General features: G+C 37.9%; 1 protein-coding gene across 20 annotated transcripts in view; it reads right to left on the minus strand.

The window, feature by feature from the left end:
• The window catches only part of Focad (focadhesin), a 357,541-nt gene that overhangs the window by 294,759 nt on the left and 38,731 nt on the right, over positions 1-24,051 (minus strand). For 12 of the 20 annotated variants that reach the window (XM_087183404.1, XM_087183410.1, XM_087183413.1 and 9 more), the window contains 4 exons: positions 22,630-22,724; positions 18,859-18,933; positions 16,493-16,647; positions 15,523-15,633 (listed from right to left, as the gene is read on the minus strand). In XM_087183404.1, the coding sequence (XP_087039530.1) occupies positions 15,523-15,633; positions 16,493-16,647; positions 18,859-18,933; positions 22,630-22,686 (398 nt within the window). In that variant the 5' untranslated portion in view covers positions 22,687-22,724. Of the gene's footprint in view, positions 1-15,522; positions 15,634-16,492; positions 16,648-18,858; positions 18,934-22,629; positions 22,725-24,051 lie in introns of those variants that run through there. The other 8 variants (XM_087183409.1, XM_087183408.1, XM_087183411.1 and 5 more) reach the window with 3 other exon arrangements.

The raw sequence follows: 24,051 nt of genomic DNA on the forward strand, positions 1-24,051 counted from the left end.
GATATGCTAATTACAAAGACTAAGACTCATAATAACCAGTGTTCATGAGTAAATGAAGAAATATTGAGCACACATTGGTTCAGACATACTGGAGAGCACGTGCACAATTTCTATGAAAATTTTAAATGAATATATTCATTTTTCCATAAATTATGCTTCTAGAAACCATCCTATATACAGCTATACCCTTACACTAAAAAAAAAACTTGGGCCGGGCATTTAGCTCAGTGGTTCCACCACTTGCCTCGCAAGTGCAAGGACCTGAGTTCAATCCCCGGTACCAAAAAAAAAAAACAAAAACAAAAACAAAACTGTACTACCTTTGTTATCTTAAAAAATGAAAGAAAATATACATGTTTGCCAATAGAGAAATGGTTAAAATATGGCGTATCTGTATTACAGAATAGACTAAAATTGTTAAAAGTATGCAAACAGATTTATAAATAGTGGAAAGAGGCCTATCACATATGAACAACAAAAAGCAAATTTCAGAACAGTATTTAAATGTTCTGAGAGTGCATGCAAACAAATAATATTTTATACATTTAGATACGACATTCTAATTTCACTGGACTTACTTGGTCCCTAACTCCATGTCCCTGGATCTGATTTCATATACTCAAGCTGTCGCTACAGCCCTGAGATAACCAACACCAAGACTTGGAAGAACCTTTCACACATTCTAATACCACTGGGGCTTTCCAGTCCTGCCACTTCCTACTTTTCATCAGGACCCAATCATAAGTGAATTTTTAAAAAGAATATAAGGAAATGAAGATGATAAAAAGAAGTTTTACCACTTACTGCTTTCACAATCTAGAAATCCCATTGTTTGAGTTTTCAAAAAGTATGTATAACTTTTTAAATGAAATACAGTTTTAAATCTGTAGGTTTTTCCTGTTTCTAAATATCATTTACAAAATGGTTCTCCTCTTAGTTATGTTTATTATTAAAAAAATCTAAAAATAAGGCCTACCTAATAAACAAACAAAAACACAACAAAAAATATTCATAACTTTATTAGCTTAAAAAAAAAGAGCTGGGGTGTTGCTCAGTCACAGAGCATTTGCCTAACATGCACAGGACCCTACGTTTACCCCATCACCACAAAAAGGGAAAACAGTATTTATACTCTCAGCTAAGAAGGAATTCTCTGAATACAAATAGAAGATTAAATCTGATCTCCTGGATAGACAGTATGAGCAAATATTTAAATAAATAACTATAATGTCTTTTATTTAGGAACCATATTTAGCCACAGTTTAGCACAGACACAAAAAGATGTTTAATTTGAGAAAGGAGACTTCTGAGGAACATTTTCAGAAACTGAAATTAGTCTTTAGACAAGCAGACTGCATGAGTTTGAGGTACACAGGTACACAGAACAGTTAATTAACAAATCAAAGACTTTAATCAGGACCAAAAAAGGAGCTGATTAGATATTATGCCTAACTTATTCATAGTATAACATAGAGTATCATTAGCAAAAAAGTGCATATCCTGATGCCACCAGCTATTCCTACTTCAGCATCTGAATCACACTTCAACACATCCAAAAATGAACTTGTGCTCTCCCCACACACCTGGTCTTCTAATGTTCCCTAGATCCTTGTGGAGTAGTCAAGCTGTCATCTTTGACATGACTCTTTCAGGCATTTTCATCTGAAATGCTTCACCCACAAATCTGCATACTTCACAAATCTACTTCCTCCATCTCTGGAAGAAGCATCTATTGTCTCTCACACAAACTACAGGAACAGCCGATTACACTAATCTCCCTGTTTCCACTCTGCCTACCCCAAAACCAGTCTTCCAAATGTCTTCATCTTGCAGCCAGAGTGGTCTTTTCAGAACCACTGATACCTGCTAGAAAAAACACTTCAGCAGGCCCCCCTAACACCAAGACAAATACTCGGATCCTCCAGATTGCCTGGTCTGCACTGTCTGACCTCATCTCAAACCTCCACTCAAACTGCTCTCCCCTTACACTGAGCATTCTTTCAGCCTTCTTTGTAGCCATCTTTCTCTCATAGCAGGGACTTGGCACATGCTATTTCCTGAACCCTGTCCTGTTTGCCTAGATAACTTTTTTTTTGGTACTGGAGATCGAGCCCAGTAATAACTTCTACTCATTCCTTAGTTTCATCTTAAGTGACACTTGCTTGGGAAAGCATTTCTTGAACAGCCATGACTAAATCAAACCCTCATATTAAAGGCATTCCCTGCACAGTAAACTTTATCTGAATATAGTGGAATAAGTATAGTATATATGAATGTAGTTTACCATGTAGAACTATGTGATTATGGCAATCACTCCCTTTAAACCAAAAACACCACAAATGCAGCAACCAAGTACTCATCATGATATCACTGCACCTAATTCAGGAATACAGGAGGTAATAAATACACTCAGTAAGTGAGTTTAGTTAATACTTTGGCATGCATAAATACAGCCAAGGTTCTGTCTTGCTCAGCTCCAGAAGGAAATTCAGAAAATAATTTCTTGCTCTGCAGTTACATGATTTTACACATGCCTATTGAATTAGAGTGCCCAAACATTTTTGATGTTGAAATCAATTAGTTTTCTACTAAATAAATAAACATCAATAGTATCACTAGTTACGGTTATAAAAGGCCATTTGTTTCAGACATCACACATTTAGCTAATGAAGGATTATAAATACTGGGAATTAAAAGTAATATAATACACTTATATTACCAAGCAATGAAACAGTCCTGTGCAAGGGAAGCAGTTTTTGTTTTTTGTGTGTTTTTTTTGGTTGGAGTTTTATTTTTTTTACTTAACACATCTTAATGCATGTACTTATAACATTAAAACCAGCCTAGATTTTGACATAGTAAAAAAGAAAGAAATTTTCAGATGGACATAAAATTTTAACTGCATTATTAAAGACAACCAGCCACATAACTAAATCCACCACTCTGCAGATTAACTTCTGAGAGAGATTTAGAAATACTGGATGTTTCCTGTGACAATATAAGAGCAGCTGCAAGAAGTACCTTCTGGAAGACACTATGTTCTTTCCCTCCCTCTAATCTTTTTTTTTGTATCTAGGATCAAACTCAGGACCTTGCCCTTGGAAGGCAGGCACCACAGAGCTAAAGCCCCAGTTCCCTCCCTCTAATCTCAACAAATCTGTTATACATGAAAATCACTGAATAACAACAGGAGTTCTGAAACTACTTTACCCAAACTACTTCTAAAGAGTGGATCCAGGGCCAGGAATTTAGCTCAGTGGTTTCACCGCCTGCTGCGCAAGCACAAGGACCCAAGTTCCAACCCCGGTACCAAAAAAAAAAAAAAAAAAAAAAGAGAGGATCCAAAAAACAGCCTGAAAAACAGAGAGAAATAACAAAGTCTCTAAAGAATGTTTTTTAAGAAAAAAAAAAAAGGACTGAAATACATCAAGTATGCTTACATTCTTGAGCTCTTTATAATTCTTTATAAAAGAAAATCTAACTGGTCACCACTGAAAGGATGCTAAAAAAATAACAACTCATTATTATAGACTTTAGTAAATAAAGAATTATGTATATACCTTGATGTTCCTTTATAAATTGTATTTCTAGGAAACCAAATAGTAAATATTACAAAGATTTTTCTAATAATATCTCAATAAGTGAAGATAATGATGGCATTACAATGTCAGCAAATGAATTCATGGTTCTAGTCAATGAACACCAACAACCACTAACATCACCACTAACATTGTCACTGACAACAATCAGATACTATGTGTCTCCTAATGGAAATACACAATACCACCTATGAAAGAACCCCTTGCCCAAGGCTATTCTGAAGATGAAGTTAGAAATTTTAGGTAATACTCTGAAGCACAAGGCTAGGGACATATCTAATATTCAAAAAAGACTAGTTTCCTTCCTTAACCTCCCTTCTCCAGCAACCAAGGCAGTGGTTATTTCTATCATTATTTCTGTTTGGAATGATAATTTGTAATTTAAAAAAACACTTTCCAAAGGAGGAAGAAGTGGACAGAAAACACAAATGTATCCTACCATCCCCATGGAACAATTATATTATCTCTCCTTTCTCCATACTTAGAGCAACACAGTCCTAGTATCAGTCACTCATACTTAGGCACAATTATGTTTCAAAACTAGATTTGAACTGGATGACCAATACCAATTTCCAAGGTCATGGTTCGCCCCCACCTTCAATGTCAGTATAAAGGCTTCCTCTGGAAAAGCATCCAGGTCTCCTCTCTGTTTGAGAATAATCACTCCTACTCATACAGTTACTGTATGACAGATCCCAGCACACATATGCTCACACAATGAAGAAATAACCAGTACAGAGTTAAGCTCCTTCTGCCAAAAAGATACACCTAAATCCCAGCCTGCTATACCCATGAACGTGAGTTTATTCAGAAATAGGGTCTTTGCCGGTGGAATTAGTTAAAGATCTTGAGAGATGAGCTCATCTTCAGTGGGCCTTAAACCCAATTAATTGGTATCCTTATAAGCCAGGGATAGCAAACCTTTTAGAGCTTTCAATAATACAAACAGCCTGCTTCAGCACACATGCCATAGGTTCACCATCAGTTATAAGAGAAAGACCAGCCGGGCATGGTGGTGCATGCCTGTAATCCCAACACTCAGGAGGCTGAGGCAGGAAGATCACCACGAGTTCCAGGCCAGCCTGAACTACATTGTGAGTTCATGACCAGCCTGAACTACACAGCAGGACCCCTGTCTTGATAGAGAAAGAAAGAAAGAAAGAAAGAAAGAAAGAAAGAAAGAAAGAAAGAAAGAAAGACAGACAGACAGACACAGAGAGAGACAGAGAGAGAGAAAGAAAGAGGAAAAGAAAAGAAAGAGAGAACGAGAATGGGGTTATTTGAGATAGACACACAGAGAAGGTGCTCATGAGAATTCAGAGGCCAAAAATGGAATTATGCAGCCACAAACCAAGGGATGCCAAAGGTCATTAGGAGCCACCAAAAAGCTAGAAGAGAGGCAGAGAACAGATTGGTTATGGTCATCTAGCCTCCAGAACTCTTAAAGATAATTTTCTATTACATTAAACCACCAAGTTTATGATCATTTGTTACAGGAGCCCTAGGAAACTGACAGCTCCTGGCAGAAGTGACTGATCCAATTCCAGGTCTTGCCCTTGGCAATCCATAACCGAGGCCAAGAAACTTTGATTTCAGTCTGGCTGTCTCTATGCACAGAGACAGTAACCCAGGAGCAGGGGCTGCCATGAGAAGTAGGTAACAGAGAAAGTCAGATAGCAGCAAGAGAGAAGAATGAAACAACTAGTACCCATCTTCTCTCTGAGACCCATGAGTATTCCTATTCTTGCATTATATGGCATAACTGCCTTGTTTTAACCCCTTTGTTTAAAAAATTAAAATAAATGAAAGAAAGAAGGAAAGGAAAAGAAGGAAGGAGGGAAAGGGAAGGGAAAGGATGGGGAGGGGAGGGAAGGGGAAGGAAGGAGAGAGGAGGGGAGGAGAGGGGAGAGGAAGGGGAAAACAATTACCCTTTGACATTTAAACTAGTTCCAGTGAATTCCTGTAACTGGTAACCCAAAGGGCCCTAATATGTTCTGGAATCTGCTGCCAAAAGCTCTTCAGTAAAAATCAGGTGTAAGAAGCCCTTCCTTGGACAAGTGCTGAGAAAAACAATTTGTTTAGGAACTCTTTGAGAGTGAAGGAAACATCAGGATTCACCCACAATCACAGTAGCAAAAGACAATGCAAAAAGAAACCTCAATTTTCATTGGGCAAAACAGCCAAGACCCAGATCCTATTCTGAGACCGAGTATGGATTAACAATGACAGTTAGAGGGCCAGGGATTTAGCTCAGTGTTGCCACACCTGCCCCACAAATGCAAGGTCCTGAGTTCGATCCCCAGTAACCACCCCCAAAAAACCAAAAAACAAAAAGATATATAGAAAAATAGAGAGAGAACACACAGGGAAAAAAAGGTTTTATTCAGGCTGTACACATTATACTAATTAAAACTACTCAAGCAAATTGATCTTCACTAGGCAGATTATAGCATGATGGCTACTGTGCACATGAATAACATGTTTCAGGTTTCTTTTGTTTGGGGTTTGCTTGATTATGACACAAATATGACTCACATAAGCTTAGTTTCCTTTGGGAAAGACTACAAATAATGTTTAATATTTTGCTTTCAAAATATATCAAACATGAGGGACAAGGAAGTATTTCTATTTGACTAGGAGTAGAACACAAAAAAGGGTTTGGGTTGAAAAAAAGATATGACATCCCAAAAAGGGGCGCAGAGGAGATCTCTGGATATTATGAAACAGATGACCTAAATGTGGCCAGGTCTGTTTTTAACTAGAAATAATTTAAGCTCTCTGAAAAGGATACTTTGTCAGCCTGAAACATAGTAAGTCATAAGCAAATAAGAGAACAATAAACATTAACAATCACATCTAAATTCATTATAAAATTATGAGAAAGCAGAGACAAAGAGATAGGAAGAAAGAAAGAAAATAAAAAACAGTTCTAGGGAACTCATGCTTAAATAAATGACAAAAATAATGGTTTTTTAGGGCCAGGGATTTAGCTCAGTGGCGCCCCGCCTCCCTTGCAAGCCCAAGGTCCTGAGTTCGATCCACAGTACTGAGGGGGAAAAAAAAGATCATTAAAAAAAAAATCTAAGAGGTTTACTGAGCTTTTGCTTGAGAAAGTTCTACATAGTCGATGGTCTTCTAAGTAACAGAAAACAGCCAGATTTCTTCTGAAGCATTTTTCCATTATAAAAGTAACACATGTTCATTAGCCATTGTTCTTAAAACATGTAGAAACATCTCAGCATAAGACTCTTAAAATGAAAGGTTTTGTGACAAACAAAGCTTTCAGTCAGATCACTCAACTTAAAAAGAAATAGGGCAGAATGTCTCAGATGAGAAGTGGCTGGAATGACTTTTCTGTTTGAAAGATCCTAGTATTTTAGAGAAAGAAAAGTACTGAGGAAACAAAAAAAAGAGAGAACATTTGGAAACAAGGTAATAGGCTTAAAACAAATAGTTAAATACAGCATGGAAAACAGGCATGGCCTGGTAATTCTGACACTCCCTGGTTAGATTTAAATGAGCAATGATATTAATGTATATATAAACTCTGAAATCATCCCAAATTCATGAGGTAATATAATGGTCTGATACTCCAGCTACAGATTAAAACATGCTAGCCAGGGTGGTGGTGCATGCCTGTAATCCCAGCACTGGGGAGGCTGAGACAGGAGGATTGTCATGAGTTCGAGGCCAGCCTGGGCTATATAGTGAGTTCAAGACCAGCCAGGACTACATAGCAAAATGGTCTCAGAAAACTACAAAAAAAAAAAAAAACCAGATTAAAGCCTACTGTCTTCCCTCATAAAGGCGTCCTTCCTTAGTTCTTTTCCTGCCACATAAAAGGAAGAAGCTAAATAGTACACAAAAGCATTAATAATACAAGATATGAACAGTGTGTCTCCCCGGTTGCTAGCCATTTTCTATATAACAAAGTGATCAAGTTTCCGAAGGAACAGGGTCATCGACAAAAGAAAGGTCCCTAAGAGATGAGAAATTTCTTGGTAAATTTTCCTAAATCTTCACATAGTTCTCAATCATTCCTAGTCATTGGACCCTTATCAATGCATGAACAAAGACTCACTGACCCAACAGCTTTAAAAGGACCCACTATGGTAATTTTTAATATCCTATGCAAGATTTCATTAAAAAGCAGTCTTTAGGAACCTCAGAAAATATATTTGAATATCCCACACTTTTTATATTCCAAAAGTACATCAATCACATATCCCTTCCCTGTTTGGAAGCACAAAAGGCACACTAATAAGATGCCAGCCTAGTTTATATCCTTCGTACCAAGCACACTTTTTTAAAAAGGGAGGGTGGGAGGAAGTGAGCTGAAATTACAGGCTGTCATGACACCTCAATATGGAAAACTGAATACCTGGTTCCACAAGAGAGTAAGATTTTATTCACAACCCTGTTACTAAGCAACTGTGACAATGGCTGCATGAGCTTTCTGGGAGTGGGGACAGTCAAAGAGGAAAAAATCTCAGGAAATAAAAGATGGAAAACTCCTTCTCTGACAATCTTTATCTCAGGATAAATTCAGTATAAAAACAAAACCAAAAACAATCTAAATTAAAAACAAACAGGCAGAGCAGTGGAGGTCCTGAGCAGCACAGGGGCCGGCAGAGCAGCGCAGATGCCAATGCAGTGAGGCCCCACCCCTCTGCCTCTGGCCACTGGGCCAAGCCAGCACTTGGATCCACACCATAGAGGGGCAGTGGGTCAGAAAGGACAATGATCTGAGCTCCAGAAGATAGAACAGAAGTGAACAAAAGAAAGAGGGGCTCTCTGAGGCTCCTAGATGAAAACTGAAGCCCACTGGAAAAGTGAAGAAAATCTCTGCAATAAAGGCACACCAGACCACCACAGTTGGTAAGTTAGAGGGATCACCACCTCCCATCGGAACCTGGACTATCTTCAGGGGAAGGGCAGCTGGAACCTGGAACCTGCAGTAGAGCCTTGCAGAGTTCAACCCTGCAGGAGGTCAGAGATCTCAACTTGGGCCTTGCAGGCAGAAATCAGCCTGAACCTCAGGGGATAGCTGCTGGCTTGCTGAGACTAATCGACTTACATCTGCACACTCCTGCCCACACTGTCTATAGTGACAGCAGAAACATACCCTGAGGAAGCCCTTTATTTTTACTTTTGATTTTTTATTTTTCAAAGTAATTGTTTCTCTTATTTGTAATATCTTTTCTAATTTCTATCTATTCTTTCCTTTTTGTTTTTCAAAATTTTTTCCTTTTTCTTTTTTCTTTTCTTTCTCTTTCTCTTGCTTTCTCTCTTCCACCTTGTTCATTTCTCTCCCTTTTTATTCCTGTTCCTGTCCTAATTCAAATTTCTTTTTTTCTTACTTTTTCTTTTCTTCTCTTTTTCCTACTCTCAATTGTCATTAGCTTTAAAAGAAAAGTGAATACAGTTTCCAGCATCCCCATTGCTGTTAGGTTGTTGTTCTTGTGTTTGTTCTTTCGTTCTGTCTTCCCCTCTTCTCTTCAACAGCTTTCTAGAGTGTGTGTGATCTTCCTGTGCCCTCTGACCTCACTTCTAACCTTTCCCTATCATATCTATCTATCCCTCCCTCCCCAACTCCTTCTAAGTACTCATCCTGAAGGGTAAAGTTGCTATTTGAAGAGTTTATTCATTATAGACACATTTTGGCCTGGTCCTCAACTTTGATTTAACTCACAGGTTTAAAAGTGATAGATTAATAACTACCACAAATTGTCATTTTCTAAACTGTGCTTGATGCTATTGTTGTTGCTGATTGTATCACTTGGGCTTAAGTGTTGTGATTGATCTAATCAGTTGTCCTTCCTGGTATACTGAAAACAAGATAGCCTGAGAGTCATTAGAGACTCAAAACATAAAGGCCAGATATATCTGGAAGACACTTCTGAGAAAGAATCATTCCATAAAGGTTCTATATACAAGCAGTAAAGATACTTACAATAAGCAATATTGAAGTATCAACCCAAGAACTGAACCAAAAACAGTACCAACACCAAAAACAGAAATGAGAGGACAGTTAAGCAAGGCACAAAATCAGGCTACCAGCTTACCAAAGGCAAATCCTGGGAGAAACGAGGTGGAAAAGTCTGATAATCAATTACCTGGACACCCTGCACTGATGGCATAGGAAATAACAAAACAGATGAATGAAGCTCTGGGAAAATTCAAAACAGAAAAAATTTCCCAGATAACCACAGAAGACATGATTAGAGACTCTAGAACAGAAACAGATTAAAAAAAAAAAATAGATGACCTCAGGACCATGATGGAAATCATGAATGCCTAGCATATGAAAGAAATGGAAATCATGAACACCCAACATAAGAAAGAAATGGAATCCATGGAACAGATTCAAACAAATATCCAGGAGATTAAAAACTCTACTGAAAGCATTCCCAGCAGAATGAGCGAATAAGACAGAATATCAGATATAGAAGACAGGATTGCGGTCAGTGACCATGAAAAGAGAGATCTCTTAAAAATAGTAAGGAACCATGAGAAATCAATCCAGCAGCTCCTAGATGATGCAAAGAAGAATAATATAAGACTGACAGGAATCCATGAAAAATCGGGAGAAAGTACAAATGACATAAAAAAAAAAAAAACTGTTCACAGAATTAATGACAGAAAACTTCCCAAACAGAGCAAAAGAATTTGACATACAGATGAATGAGACGTATAGGACTCTAACTAGCCATGATCAAAAAATAAATCTACACCTAGACATATAATAATCAAGATCCCTGAAACCCAACAGAAGAACAAAATACAACAAGCACTGCCTGCGTCGCAAGCTCAAGGTTCTGAGTTCGATTCCCAGTATCAAAAAAAAAAAAAACTACAAGCAGTTAACGAAAAGAAATAAATCACATACAAAGGGAAGCCCATCAGAATCACAGCAGACTTTTCAACACAAACCCTCAAGTCCAGAAGAGCCTGGAGTGAGGTATTTCAATCCCTAAAAGAAAACAACCTCCAAGCTAGACTGATGTATCCTGCAAAACTCTTTCAAAATTGATGGGGAAATAAGATACTTCCACGACAAAGAACATCTGAGAAATTTCATGAATACCAAACCAGCACTCCAAACAATTCTAAACAATATCCTGGAAAAACAAAATGAGAGTCACAACTCCGTAAGGCCCAACAGAGCAAATCCACCAGGCAAGGCAAGAAATTAAAGGGAGAGGGAGGAAAATAAAAAATAAAAGAGCCAACAACAGGAAAATAACATGACAAAGATAAGTCAATACATATCAATTATAATCATCAATGTTAATGGCCTCAACTCACCAATCAAAAGAAATAGACCGGCAGAATGGATTAAGAAGCAAAATCCAACAATATGCTGTATACAAGAAACCCATTTAGTTCACAAAGAAATTCATAAACTGGGCTCTTTCATAAATGGTGCTGGAAAAATTGGGCTTCAACTTGCCAAAGATTAAAACTAGACCTATATCTCTCACCATGCACTAAACTGAAAGCAAAATGGATTAAAGATCTAAATATTAAAATAGAAACTCTGAACCAGTTGGAACAGAGGTTAGGTAGAACCCTTGAAGACATCAGTGTAGGAAAAGATTTTAGAAACAAAACCTCAGTTGCCCATGAACTAGCACAAACAATCAACAAGTGGGATCTCTTCTTATTAAAAGGCTTCTGCACAGCAAGAGAAACCACCAGCAGTGTGAAGAGACAATCCACAATGTGGGAAAAAATCTTCACCTGCTCTTCCTCAGACAAAGGTCTACTATCTCAAATCTATAAAGAACTTAAAAAGATCAGACTTCCCAAATTTAAAGACCCAATCCGAAAATGGGCACCTGAAATGAACAGACACTTCTCAGACAAAGAAGTAGAAATAGCAAATAAATACATGAAAAAATGTTCAACATCATTGGTCATTCGAGAGATGTAAATGAAAACAATGCTGAGATTCCACTTCACTCCAGAAAGAATGGCTGCTATCATGAAATCAACCAATAACAAACGCTGGCAGGGCTGTGGGGAAAGAGGAACCCTGCTCCACTGCTGGTGAGAGTGTAGACTGGTACAACCACTGTGGAAATCAGTATGGAGATACCTCAAAGAACTAGGACTGGAAATCCCATTTGACCCCGCTATTCCACTGCTGGGGATCTTCCCCAAAGAATTCAAAGAATCATACCTCAGTGATATATGTGTGCCCATGTTCATAGCGGCGCAGTTTGTAATAGCTAAAACTTGGAAACAGCCCAAATGCCCATCAACTGGAGGCTGGATAAAGAAAATGTGGGTTTTTTATAAAATGGACTACTACTCAGCCATAAAAAATGAGAAATTAGAGACATTTATAGCTAAATGGATGCACATTGAGGCGATACTCTTAAGTGAAATAAATAGGACACACATGTGTAAATACCGAATAGTTTCTCTATTGTGAGAAACTGAAAGTGTAAATAAGGACTCAATGTATAATAGGTCATGTGAAATAGGAAGAAAAGGGGCAAAGGGGAAGGAAATGGGAGGGCTAGGGGAAAGGATAGAAGGGAATAGGATTAATATGAGAAAATGGAAAAATAGGAACAAAATCTTTGTAAATAGGGAGGACTGGAGGGTTTAAAGGGAGGGCTGGGCAAGGGTGAAAAATAAGAAGCAAGAGAGACTATGTAAAGGTGCAAATTTCCAATGATGAATGTCATTATATTGTATACCTAAAATGTACCAATGATTAGAATGAATAATCGATAATGCAAAATAGGAAGAAAAGGTCCAAAGGGGTAGGGGTAGTGGGAGGGGCAGGGGAAAGGAAAGAAAGGAAAGGAAAAATGATGAGAAACGGAAAAAAATGGAAATAAAGTCTTTGTAAATAGGGAAGGGTGGAGGGCATGAAGGGAGGGCTAGAAATGGGGAAAAAATAAGAACCAAGATGCATTATGTAAAGGTACAATTCCCAATGAGAAATGTAATTGTGTTGTATACCTACAATGTACCAATAAAAGAATTTAATTAAAAAAAAAAAAAAAAGAAATTCATAGACTGAAAGTAAGAGGATGGAAAACAGTTCTCCATGCAACAGGAGCCCGGAAAAAAGTGGGGGTAGCTATATTATTTGCAGACAAAACAGATTTCAAACCCAAACTAATTAAGAGAGACAAAGAAGGCCACTATATCCTTGTGAAGGGAACAATCCAAGAGGAAGAGATGACAATCATAAATATATATGCATCAAATACAAATTCCCCCAACTATACAAAACAAATATTAATGGACATGAAAAACCAAATAAGCACTAATACAATTATAGTGGGGGACCTCAATACCCCACTGTTAAAAATAGATCATCTAGACAAAAAATCAGCAACGAAATAATAGAACTGAACCAAGCTTGTAAAACAAACAATTCCTCAAAAGACAAGAAAAGTATATGCTAAAATGATGTATCATTTCCTTTAATTACAGTTTTGGTTAATTTCAAAATTCACATTCAGTGGGTGACAATGATTTCCTTATTGTGCATCCTCTGTGGTCTCCTTTCCTTCACCCTACCCAGGGAAAAAATGTCTTTTCAAATTTCCTTACTGATTAAAAGAATATTTTAGAGCCCTTAAATGCATTTCTTTGTTTACAGAACTATAAAAGGTAGTTTACACTTGTTGCATGTTGCCTGGGCTTTGAACTGAGAGCACAGAGGACAGAAAACTGTTCCTCTGTTAGAGGTCTCTCAAGCAGAGCCGCTTTCCCAGCCACTCCCTGAAGTTTAGACAACCAGAGCACTACACACGTCATCTTCTCCAGAGTTAGACTACACAGTGAAGCAGGCTCTAAACCAATGTTTCACCAACTGTGGGGCAACTACCAGACAGGACCTGTCCAGGGCCAGGACGGTGTGACAAGCTGGAAGCTCACTTCACCATTCTTCTGGTTTTCTTTGAGGCTTTCTGCTGAAATGCTGAGAAACTTCCATGAGCCACATCCTCTATCTATCCTAAAGAAGGCTTCTTCTCACTGTCCTGTCCCCACTCCATCTCCTTCTCAGTTCCAGAGGAATGTTAGGTTAGCAGATAGACAAGATGGAAAAATAAAGTTTTAGAGTTATTTTTCTAAATCAAAGAAAAGAAATCATGGCTCAGTTCCCAAGGTGCCTCCAGATTCCACTAAACCTCTATCTTAAAAACAGAAATCACAGACCAGTAGAAATTTAAATAGTGGAAACTGAAAACTCAAAGTGACCCAGCCAAAGTCATTTCTGCTTTTAGATCCCAAAGATATAGATGGTTTTGTTTCAGAAGATTCCCTGAGTAGTATCTGGAGGAGGTAGTTGTTTGGGGCTCCTATTTTTAATTAGCTTGTGTTTCTTGAATTTGATTCTCATTTTTGCTTTTATAAAAATACATAAACAGTACAAAGTTTAGTCTTTGTAATTGTTACAAACCTCAAGGCTCTGATACTTGAAATAACACTAAAATTGTTTCCTGGCAATTATTCCCTCTTCTGGCAACAATAAAGAAAGCTTTGCATTATGAAACATATTTTATGATCACACTAATTCAAAACTTAAATTTGGAAGCCAGGCACAGTGGTACCTGCTTGTAGTTCCAATAGCGGGGAGCGGACGTTAGAAGAAGGCTTGAGCCCAGGAGTTTAAGGCCAACCTGGCCAATACAGTGAGACTTCATCCCCACAAAACAAACAAAATACTAAGTTGGATACCTTCAGGGTCTACTCTAAGTCTCCCTGTGGCTAATGGTTAAGACTATATGAACTTTCTCAATAAACTTTTTTTTAAAAAGTATCTTTCCATTATTAAAATTCCTATATTTACTTACTGCAAAACTCAAGATTTTTTTCCTCTATCTTGGCCATATTTCTAAAACATTTTGAAAACCAGTAACCACCCTTATACATAAGATTATTCTTTGAAGTACTTGTCTATTCTTGCAAAAGTTTAGAAACAATAGGGAATCCATAAAGTATGGCTCATATGTACATATGATGAAATATTATACAACTAGAAAAAATTGGAAAGCTCTATATATTTAAGTAATAAGTTCAAGATATATTTTTCGATAAAAATGCAAAATAAAGGATACTTGTATAGCATACTACTATTTGATTTTGAACAGGTGTGTGTGTGTGTGTGTGTGTGTGTGTATATAAACTTTCACAGAATACCTTTAAAAAGACAAGACTTAGTGATGGTTTTTGTTTTGTTTTATTTTTTGTTTTTTTGAGACAGGGTCTTGCTATGTAGTTCAGGCTGGCCTTGAACTCACTATGTAGCCCAGGCCGGTGGAACTTGTGGCAATCCTTCTGCCTCAGCCTCCCGAATGCCGGGATTTCAGGCAGGCACCACCACACTGAGCAAGCTAGTAATAGTTTTGCCTCTGTGGAGAAAACAGAGATGGGGTAGGACAAACTGTGCCTCATATATATGATACGAATGTATTACCTATAAGGTTACTAACAAATATAAACAGATGGCATGTGATTCACTATCAGCAAAGCTAAAACTGCACAGTTTACAATGGTGATGATGTATTTATACTATGTGTGAATAACACCCCACACCAACATAATTTCTTCAGATGATCCCCTAGAATTAAAGACATACTCTACCCTGGTCTAATTACCCTTTAAATACATCAGAGAGCGACACTGGCCTGGTCCCCTTCACTGCTGATACTCTTATATACGTAGTACAGCTATACAATGTAAGTAGACTTTATGTTTATAGGTTTTAAGGTGAAATTAAACTACTTAAGGGGAATAAATACTATCACCTACACCTGACAAATAAAAGAGATAAGGCAAAATCTAAGTGGATTGCTTAAGTAAGGTCAACAATAAGTAGGAGAGAGATAAAATCTTAACTCTGAAAAGATCTTCCTCAAAACTGGAGTGGGACAGCCACGGTGGCACATACCTGTAATCCTGGCACCAGGGAAGGTGAGGCAGGAGGATTGCCATGAGAGTTTGAGCCCAGCCTGGGCTACATATTTGAGTCCAAGACCAGCCTAAACTACATGGTGAGACCCTTCTCAAAAAAACAAACAAACAAACAAACAAACAAAACACTTTTTAATGGGCATAAATACAATCCTTGTAAAAGTATTTTTTGTGTGTGCTTGTGTGTGTATGTTACGTGTGTGTTTAGAAAAAAAGTAAGTTTTTAGCTACGATCAAACCCTCTCTTATTCAGAAATATCTGGCCATCTACTAAACATCAAAGAGTATGGCAGACACTAAAATACAGGTTAAAAAACAGTTCAGCTGAGAAGAAGGACGTGTTGAGCAGGAAAGGGGGTGTCTGAGTGGACCCGAGGATGTCTGAGGTAAGATGGGGGGCACTTGATGCAGAGGTGGACATGTCACAGGCTCAGGGAGAGAAGACAGTCACCTGTGTCCAAGCAGAGGGCTGAGGGCAGGAAACACAGCTTGCGCAGGAGAACAGAGCTGGTGCGAGGACACACCATGCTACAGGGTTTGGACTCCCTAACTATAAGCAATATTAAAAGGAAAGCCAAGGTTCCAAAAATATACAAAGAGATGCTCCCAGGAGACAGAACAGGATTTATGCAGAAAGGCATCTTCCACAGACTGACAGTTACAATGGTTCTCCTTTGCCACTGAAGGCAGAAAAAACGGTTAAGCATTCAGCTCTATGATTTTGCAAAACTAGTGAGTAGAAACACTGTGAGAACAACTTCTCCCAAGGGAAAGAAGAAGATGAGGAGGCGGGATGAAAGCCGGGGAAAAAGGGAGAAGTCCAGGAGCCCAAATGATCTAAAGCAGGCAAAATGCGGGCATACAGGACCATTTTTTAAGCAAGTGGGATAAATGCTAAATCTTAACAAGGAATTAGTTAATTTGATCAAACATGGAGGAAAGAGTACCTGGTCGATGGAATCAGGTTGAGTATCCCATTGAGAACATAGCTGAACTCTGCATGATCCTGAGCAACAAGTGCCACCAGACCCTCACAGCAGGCTGTTCGAACCACTATGTTGTCACTGCAACACTCCTCCCACAGCAAGTTCAAAGCAGGAGTCTGAAACCAAACCAGTGATTACACACACACAAACATAGCCATTCATCAACCTTTAATCTATTCACAGTGGGACAGCTAGCTTTTCTGTACAACAGGATGCCTTTGACACTCTGTTCCTAGAATAAACTAAAGCCAATTTTCCAAGAGGGAATTGATGTGTGCTGATACAGTAGCTCTTTCACCTGGTGTCCAGGCTGCAAATCAGGCTGATTGTAGGCAGAGGCATAACCCAAGTTCAAGCAACACAGCATTCCACAGGCAGAGGCTTTAACCAAGCAATTTAACTCAACACCAACACTGCTGTCTGTCACTTAGTCTAAGTTGAACTCCTAATATTATCTATGCTTCATGCCACAAATGGCAATAACATTTTCAGAAAATGTTCCTGTTCTATCACCAACCTACGCACCTGATGCACTTCACCACCACCCACAGTGCTCCTGCCCAACTGGTCAAGTCTGACCCAGGCAGGGTGCCAGTGATACGCTTATCCCACAGCCACCAGCAAAAGCCTAGAAAAATTGTTTTGCCCAAGAAAGACACTGACTTTTTCCCTCACATTGTGAATCTGTCTTCTTTGGCAGAAAAACACCAAAAGGGCACTTAAGCAAATATATATTTTTATTTTGAAATAGTCTATAAAAGCAGGGAAGCTAGCTTTTATAATTTCATCAGGAACTCATGATCCCCCCAAAAGGTTCACTGATAACAATAAACCTATATTTGAATGTATTGTAAGTTAAGTCCATTTAGATTTACACACGGATTTATCTAAAAAAAACAAAAAGAACTCATAAGCTTTTTTTTCCATCCTCTGGACACTGTTAAGGAAATATACAATTGAGGCGGGGGATAAAGATGCCCAGCTCTCCAAAAGAATGAAAACCAACAAGATATTATTCCCACTTTCCTTGTGTAAGGTGGCTGAGTCTTTTCTGTCTTAGGCACTTGCCATAAAAAGAACAATACAGAAAACGGGCAGTCACCATTAGAGGAAAATATTTATATTGTTTCTCTTTCTATTCAGCAGTAAATTGAATTCACTTGAATAGACAATATGAAATGGTTCTAAATGCCATTACTCCATTACCCAGAAAAACTAGACAAGACAGACAGACAGACAGACAGGGAGCCAGGCAGACAAACTATTGCCTCAGGGAACACTGTGTCCTCATGGAAGTAAGCATTCATTTATTAGTGGAAGAGGAAACATTTAGTTACAAGGATTTGACATTCAATAAATCCCAGCAGTTTAAAACCACTAGATCTTCTCAGCGTATATAATGTGATTATCAGCAGGATTAGGATCAAGGTTCTCAGAAAACCTAATTTATGCAACTACATACAAGTATCAGATCAATGCCAATTAGTAAAGCATGCCCCTATACTTATTTCCACATGTCAGCAGATCTAGAAAGAAATATGACCTAGAGTTTCTAATCAAAAAGAATGTGAGAAAAAGAAAATACACTTATTTCTGTTGTGGGGGGAAAAAAAAACCCAGAAAGCTTACTTCCATCCCTCATGTGGCTCAACAGATTGTACCCAGAGCACCTCTTCTAAACAGGTTGTAAACCAGCATGCCAAGAGAAAGGACACTGATCAAGTTAGATGTCTCAGTGTCTCAGGCGTTACTCCAGCTCTGGGCAGTCACCTACCCTGTGTGCAGGATGGAAGTTTACCTCCAGCTCCAAATGTCAATGCACAACCTTTGTGACTCATAACTCACATCTGGGGCTGACCTGAAGCATGAGAACATAACTACTCTGTTCATTTTCTCTGAAAACTAACAATATTCCCTCAAAGGTAACTCTATCAACTTTCTCTAAAGCATTCCTTCCACATTTGACCCATGTTACTTTTCATTAATGGTCATAAAAATCCTCTCCTTCACTCCTTCCATGTCTCATTCCTGAAGTGTGTTGTAATAAATTTTAAATGTTAAAAGAATGATGTAGGGCTGGGGTTATAGCTCAGTGGTAGAGTGCTTGTCTAGCCTGCATAAGGTCTAGAGTTCCATTCCCAGCATAAACTAAAAAATGCAAATAAAAAAATTTTTAAAAAACACGACCAAACAAAAAGCAATAAAGTTCTCTTGGTACAAAATCATTTCTATGGCGACCCAAACAATGAGAGAAACAAGGCAACTGTATATGTGATCCAGCTGGAGCAATATCTGAATAGAATTCAAGCACAGAACTAAACACAGACCTGGCCTGTGGATTGGTGGATCTTTTCTGAAAAACTATTTTCCTTTAGGACTGCAGCAATAAGATGACCCACACCCTGAAAAACAAACAAAATTAATGAGCACGTTCTCTTCCGACATTCTTTCCACATAGTGCATGTGCATCAATACTACTTAATATGAGTAAGGATAGGCAAGGAGTCACTTTGGAATAAATAAAATTCCTATTCATTAAGTGGTCACTCTGTAGAAGGTGCTCAATTAGGCACTCCATGTAAATAACTTTTAATCTTCAGAACACCTCTTCAGATAAGCATTATTAACCCACGTTATCAATAAGCAAAATAGAGTTCTTAAATGTTAAGAAAATTGCTAGGTTTTCAGTTCAAATTGCTGTCACTTAGTATTAAAAGATAATTTGAGATTGCTTAATCTAGTAAACCATGAAACAAATGAGAAAACTCAGTTGTTAAAATCGTCTTTGCATCAAAATGAAATTCATCACATTTCAGCATGCCTTTAATAAAGATGGAGAAAAAAGTTCATTTTAGGGCTACGCCCCAAGCAAGCTGATCCAAGAGATCTCTTCTCCACCACTGTCCTATGTTAGACCTTATTATTTTAATTTATTGTCATTTTTCTCCTGGTTTTCAGCCCTTCAATAAGCTTTCAATATTATAAACCTCTAAAATTTTCCTATACTTGCTTAAGTCAAAGAGTCCAAAATTAAATCCAAAACTCTTCTAGGAGTATTGATTACATATATTATTACCACCTAAGCTTCACACTCATAAGTCTGCAGCACAACCCTGCTCTGTGTCTGAGAGCCAATAGGGTGGCAATAATAAGTTACTCTATGTGCAGTTGGGGAAAACATCAGTGCATCAACTGTCCATCCTGCATTTGGGGTCATGTGTGATAGAAACAAAAATAACTGCCAGTCTTGCAAAGTCTTCAGAGCAGCTCAAATAAAAACCCAGCACCACTTGGAAACAGCCCAAATGCCCATCAACTGGAGGCTGGATAAAGAAAATGTGGTTTTTTAATAAAATGGAGTACTACTCAGCCATAAAAAATGAGAAATTAGAGACATTTATAGCTAAATGGATGCACATTGAGGCGATACTCTTAAGTGAAATAAATAGGACACACATGTGTAAATACCGAATAGTTTCTCTATTGTGAGAAACTGAAAGTGTAAATAAGGACTAAAAGGTATAATAGATAATGTGAAATAGGAAGGGGCGAAGGGGCAAAGGGGAAGGGGAAGTGGGAGGGGTAGGGGAAAGGAAAGAAGGGAATGGAATTAATATGAGAAAATGGAAAAATGGAAACAAAGTCTTTGTAAATAGGGAGGGATGGAGGGGTTGAAGGGAGGGCAGGGGAAGGGGTAAAAATGAGAACCAAGAGAGATTATGTAAAGGTGCAAATTTCCAATGATGAATGTCATTATACTGTATACCTAAAACGTACCAATGATTAAAATGAATAATTGATAATGCAAAATAGGAAGAAAGGGTCCAAAGGGGTAGGGGAAGTGGGAGGGATAGGGGATAGGAAAGGGAAGGGAAAAATTATGAGAAATGGAAACAAAGTCTTTGTAAATAGGGAAGGGTGGAGGGGTGAAGGGAGTACAGGGAATGGGGAAAAAATAAAAACCAGGATACACCATGTAAAGGCACAAGTTCCCAATGAGAAATGTAAATGTACTGTATACTTAAAATGTACCGATAAAAGAATTTAAAAAAAAAACAAAAAAACAGCACCCAAGCTGGGCATGGTGGCGCACACTTGTAATCTGAGCACTCAGGGGCTGGGGATTTAGCTCAGTGGTTTTGCCGCCTGCTATGCAAGCGCAAGGACACGAGTTCGATCCCCGGTACAAAAAAAAAGAATCAGAGCACTCGGGAGGCTGAGGCAGGAGAATTGTCATGAGTTTGAGGAGGCCAGCCTGGGCTACATAGTGAGAGACCCTGTCTCAAAAAACCAAAAAAAAAAAAAAAAAAAACAAAGCAGCACCCACTCCCTGTGAGTATATACACACATGATGCACTGGACCCTGGAACTGATTTAACACTTCAATGCTTGAAACTCTCAGTTTTACAAAACAAGTCACTCATTTACATAAACATTAAGTTGAATTCAACTTACTGTCTCTTATTCACTAGCAAAAGGGTAAGTAAAAGAACTGAGGACCAGTGAATAGTTTTTGAGTTCTTGCTTATCCAAATATACCATATTTCATTGATATCACTTTATTGATATCTATGACATACAGTGTTTTTCATCATTTGAAATTTTGATTTCATATTAATGAAAGACCTGTTTTAGAGTCATTTAGGAAAGCATAGCCAAGTTCATCAATATGCAGGTAGGACCAACTGTATTTCAATTGCTGCCATCAATTACTAGATGCAATCCAATTAGAGGTTAAAATATATATATAAAAAAAAAAGGTATGTGAATCAATGAACTATGGTGTTAAAACTGAGCAGAGATTACAAAAGAACATTAAGTAATACATGATTCACAGAGAACAGGGGGCAATCACAAGAGCCTAATAAAACAAATATAAAAAACAATAGGAACCCCCATTGTTATCCCTCTATTTCCCACTAGGTTCAATGTCTCTTATTTAATTTTCAATTAATCTTCAAATAAATTAGAGATATTAGCCTGAACTGATCTGAAAACACAAAACACAAGGATTAATGCCTACATTGCTACATTTTCCTTAACAGAATTTAAAGACATTCTCCATCTAACAAAACATACACACTTTTCACTTAATTTACAGTAATACATATAGTTAGTCTTGATTGTCTACAATATGCCAAAGAAGGGACTGCAGACACAGAAGAGTAAAAACTGTGGACAATGTCCTCCAAGCCTTCATCTTGTTCTTCACAGTAGGACCTGTGCTGCAGAGAGGAGGCTACAACTCCAACCCAGCCAGGCAGAAGGGAATCTTGCATAAGGAGTGTCCTACTCCTCATGGAAGGGTTCCCCACTGCCCAGCTAAGTCAATTCCCATAGCAGGCATCTCTGAAGTAAAATGCTGCAAGTATCCAAGATGCTGTTTATCGTTCAGTCTTCAGCAGGCCTCTACTGGCTTTTTAGCTTTATTCTCACAGGAAAAGATAATAAGCCAGCATGGTACCTTGAGTAACCAGAACACTTATAATTGGATAATGGCCAATCAGAAAACCCTCTTTTTTTTTTTTTTTTTTGCGGTACTGGGGATCAAACTCAGGACCTTGTGCTTGCGAGGCAGGCACAGTGCCACTGAGCTAAGTTCCCGGCCCAGAAAACCCTCTTTAACTATTTGTCTTATTGAAACACTCTCTAAAATAATTGCCAGAATCTCCTATTTCATAGAGAAATCAAATTTTTTTAATCTAGGATATTTTAATTATTGAATATCATTACAATAAAATATATTATTAAGAGTTATACAACAATAGAATATATCTCTTTAAATATCTCTTAACCATCTACCTCTGCTCCTAATAATTATAAGGAAAAAAACATTCAGGAGCCTGCTAATTAATCAAAGTTTTAGTATCTCTAGAAGTGTGATATAAATAGAACCTTATACTGATCAATTTCAAGTATTTGCCTTCCTACTTCAAATATACTTTTTCAAATTAACTAATATAAAATTGTTTAGTAAAGTCGACCTCTATAGAAGTATGAAGAAGAATAAAAATTAACATTAAAAAAGAAGTCCAATTAACCACCCACCAAAAAGATTTATTTGTTACCATGGAGCAAAAATAAATAAGTGAAATTACCTGTGACTGGATAAGAGAATTTGGAAAATCAAACCTTTTCCTGATATCATCTGACATTTTTGCTTCTCTTACATGTAGGTATGCAGCTTCTGTAACTAAAACAAAAGAATGTTAGTCCTACAGCTGGTTTGAATTGGAGTTCAAACCAATTATTCCTCAAATAATATGAATGTAATTCATCCCAAAGACTACAATGGAAACGAGGGACAGGGGTCTGTGGCATAATCCTTGGCATAATTTTCATTGCTAACCACTTCAAAATTCAAATGCCATGCACATCAACTAAAAATGTCCAACAGTTCTTGGTTTTTCCCATGAGAGTCAATCCTGAAACAGTTTAACTCACATCAGATTATTTTTAAAGATATCCAAAAATTCAACAACACGCTTCAACTAAAAATTAATCCTTTGATGGATCACAACTTATAAGGTAAAGTCAAACTGTCATGGAACTATGCCTTATTTGCTACAAACTGTCATTTAAGCATTAACCCAGCTGCTAATGACAAGTGTGACACCTAGGTGAACTTTTTTCAGGAAGTACAGAAATGACCTAGAAACTCACACATCAAAATACAGTGCATGCCTCCTTTAAAAAAAAAAGCAAGCAATTAGCACCAATTTTTAATATTTACATCACACCTCTCATTCACAGTGGAGTCCGAACACACACACACACACACACACACACACACACTCACACAGTGGAGGAGAGCAGATGATGAAGTGAAGTTATGGAACCCAATTTATCCAATATCCATGCAGCTCTGAATCGACCAAATTACAATACTTTGAAAAACAGGGTACTGCAAATCACCTATTTTTAACAACATAATTAAAAAATAAAATTTATGTCAATACAATATACTAGGCATTATGGTTAGGATATATATAGTTCGAGTGAATCTCGAAGAGTTCGTATGTTGAAATTTAATCCCCACTGCAAGTTATTCAGGGGGTGGAAACTCAATTGAAATAGAGGTAGGGAATTTGGGAAGTAATTAGGATTAGATAAGGTCATCAGAAATAAGCCCTCATGATTATATAGCAGGGGCTCTATAAGAGAAGAAGGAAAAAGGCCCAAAGAGTGTCTCACACACACACACACACACACACTCGTATGCACGCGTGCTGTCTCTTGCCATACAATGAATGCTCTGTACTACCTCAAAACTCTGCTAGCAAGACCATCATCAGATGCAGGCCCTTGAACTTCCAGAACTGTGAGCTAAATAAACCTCTCTATAGTTACCCAGTCTTCAGTGCTGTAACACAAACTGAATAACATTCTAGGTTACCTTACAAAAATAACAAAGGACAGGGCTGGGAATTTAGCTCAGTGGTTTCACCACCTGCCTCGTAAGCACAAGGTCCCAAGTTCGATCCCCAGTACCAAAAAAAAAAAAGTAACAAAGGACAAAA

This window comes from Heterocephalus glaber, unplaced genomic scaffold, assembly GCF_053883595.1.
Source record: "Heterocephalus glaber isolate CG9 unplaced genomic scaffold, H.glaber_assembly_v1.0 deba00001481, whole genome shotgun sequence".
NCBI lineage: Eukaryota > Metazoa > Chordata > Mammalia > Rodentia > Bathyergidae > Heterocephalus > Heterocephalus glaber.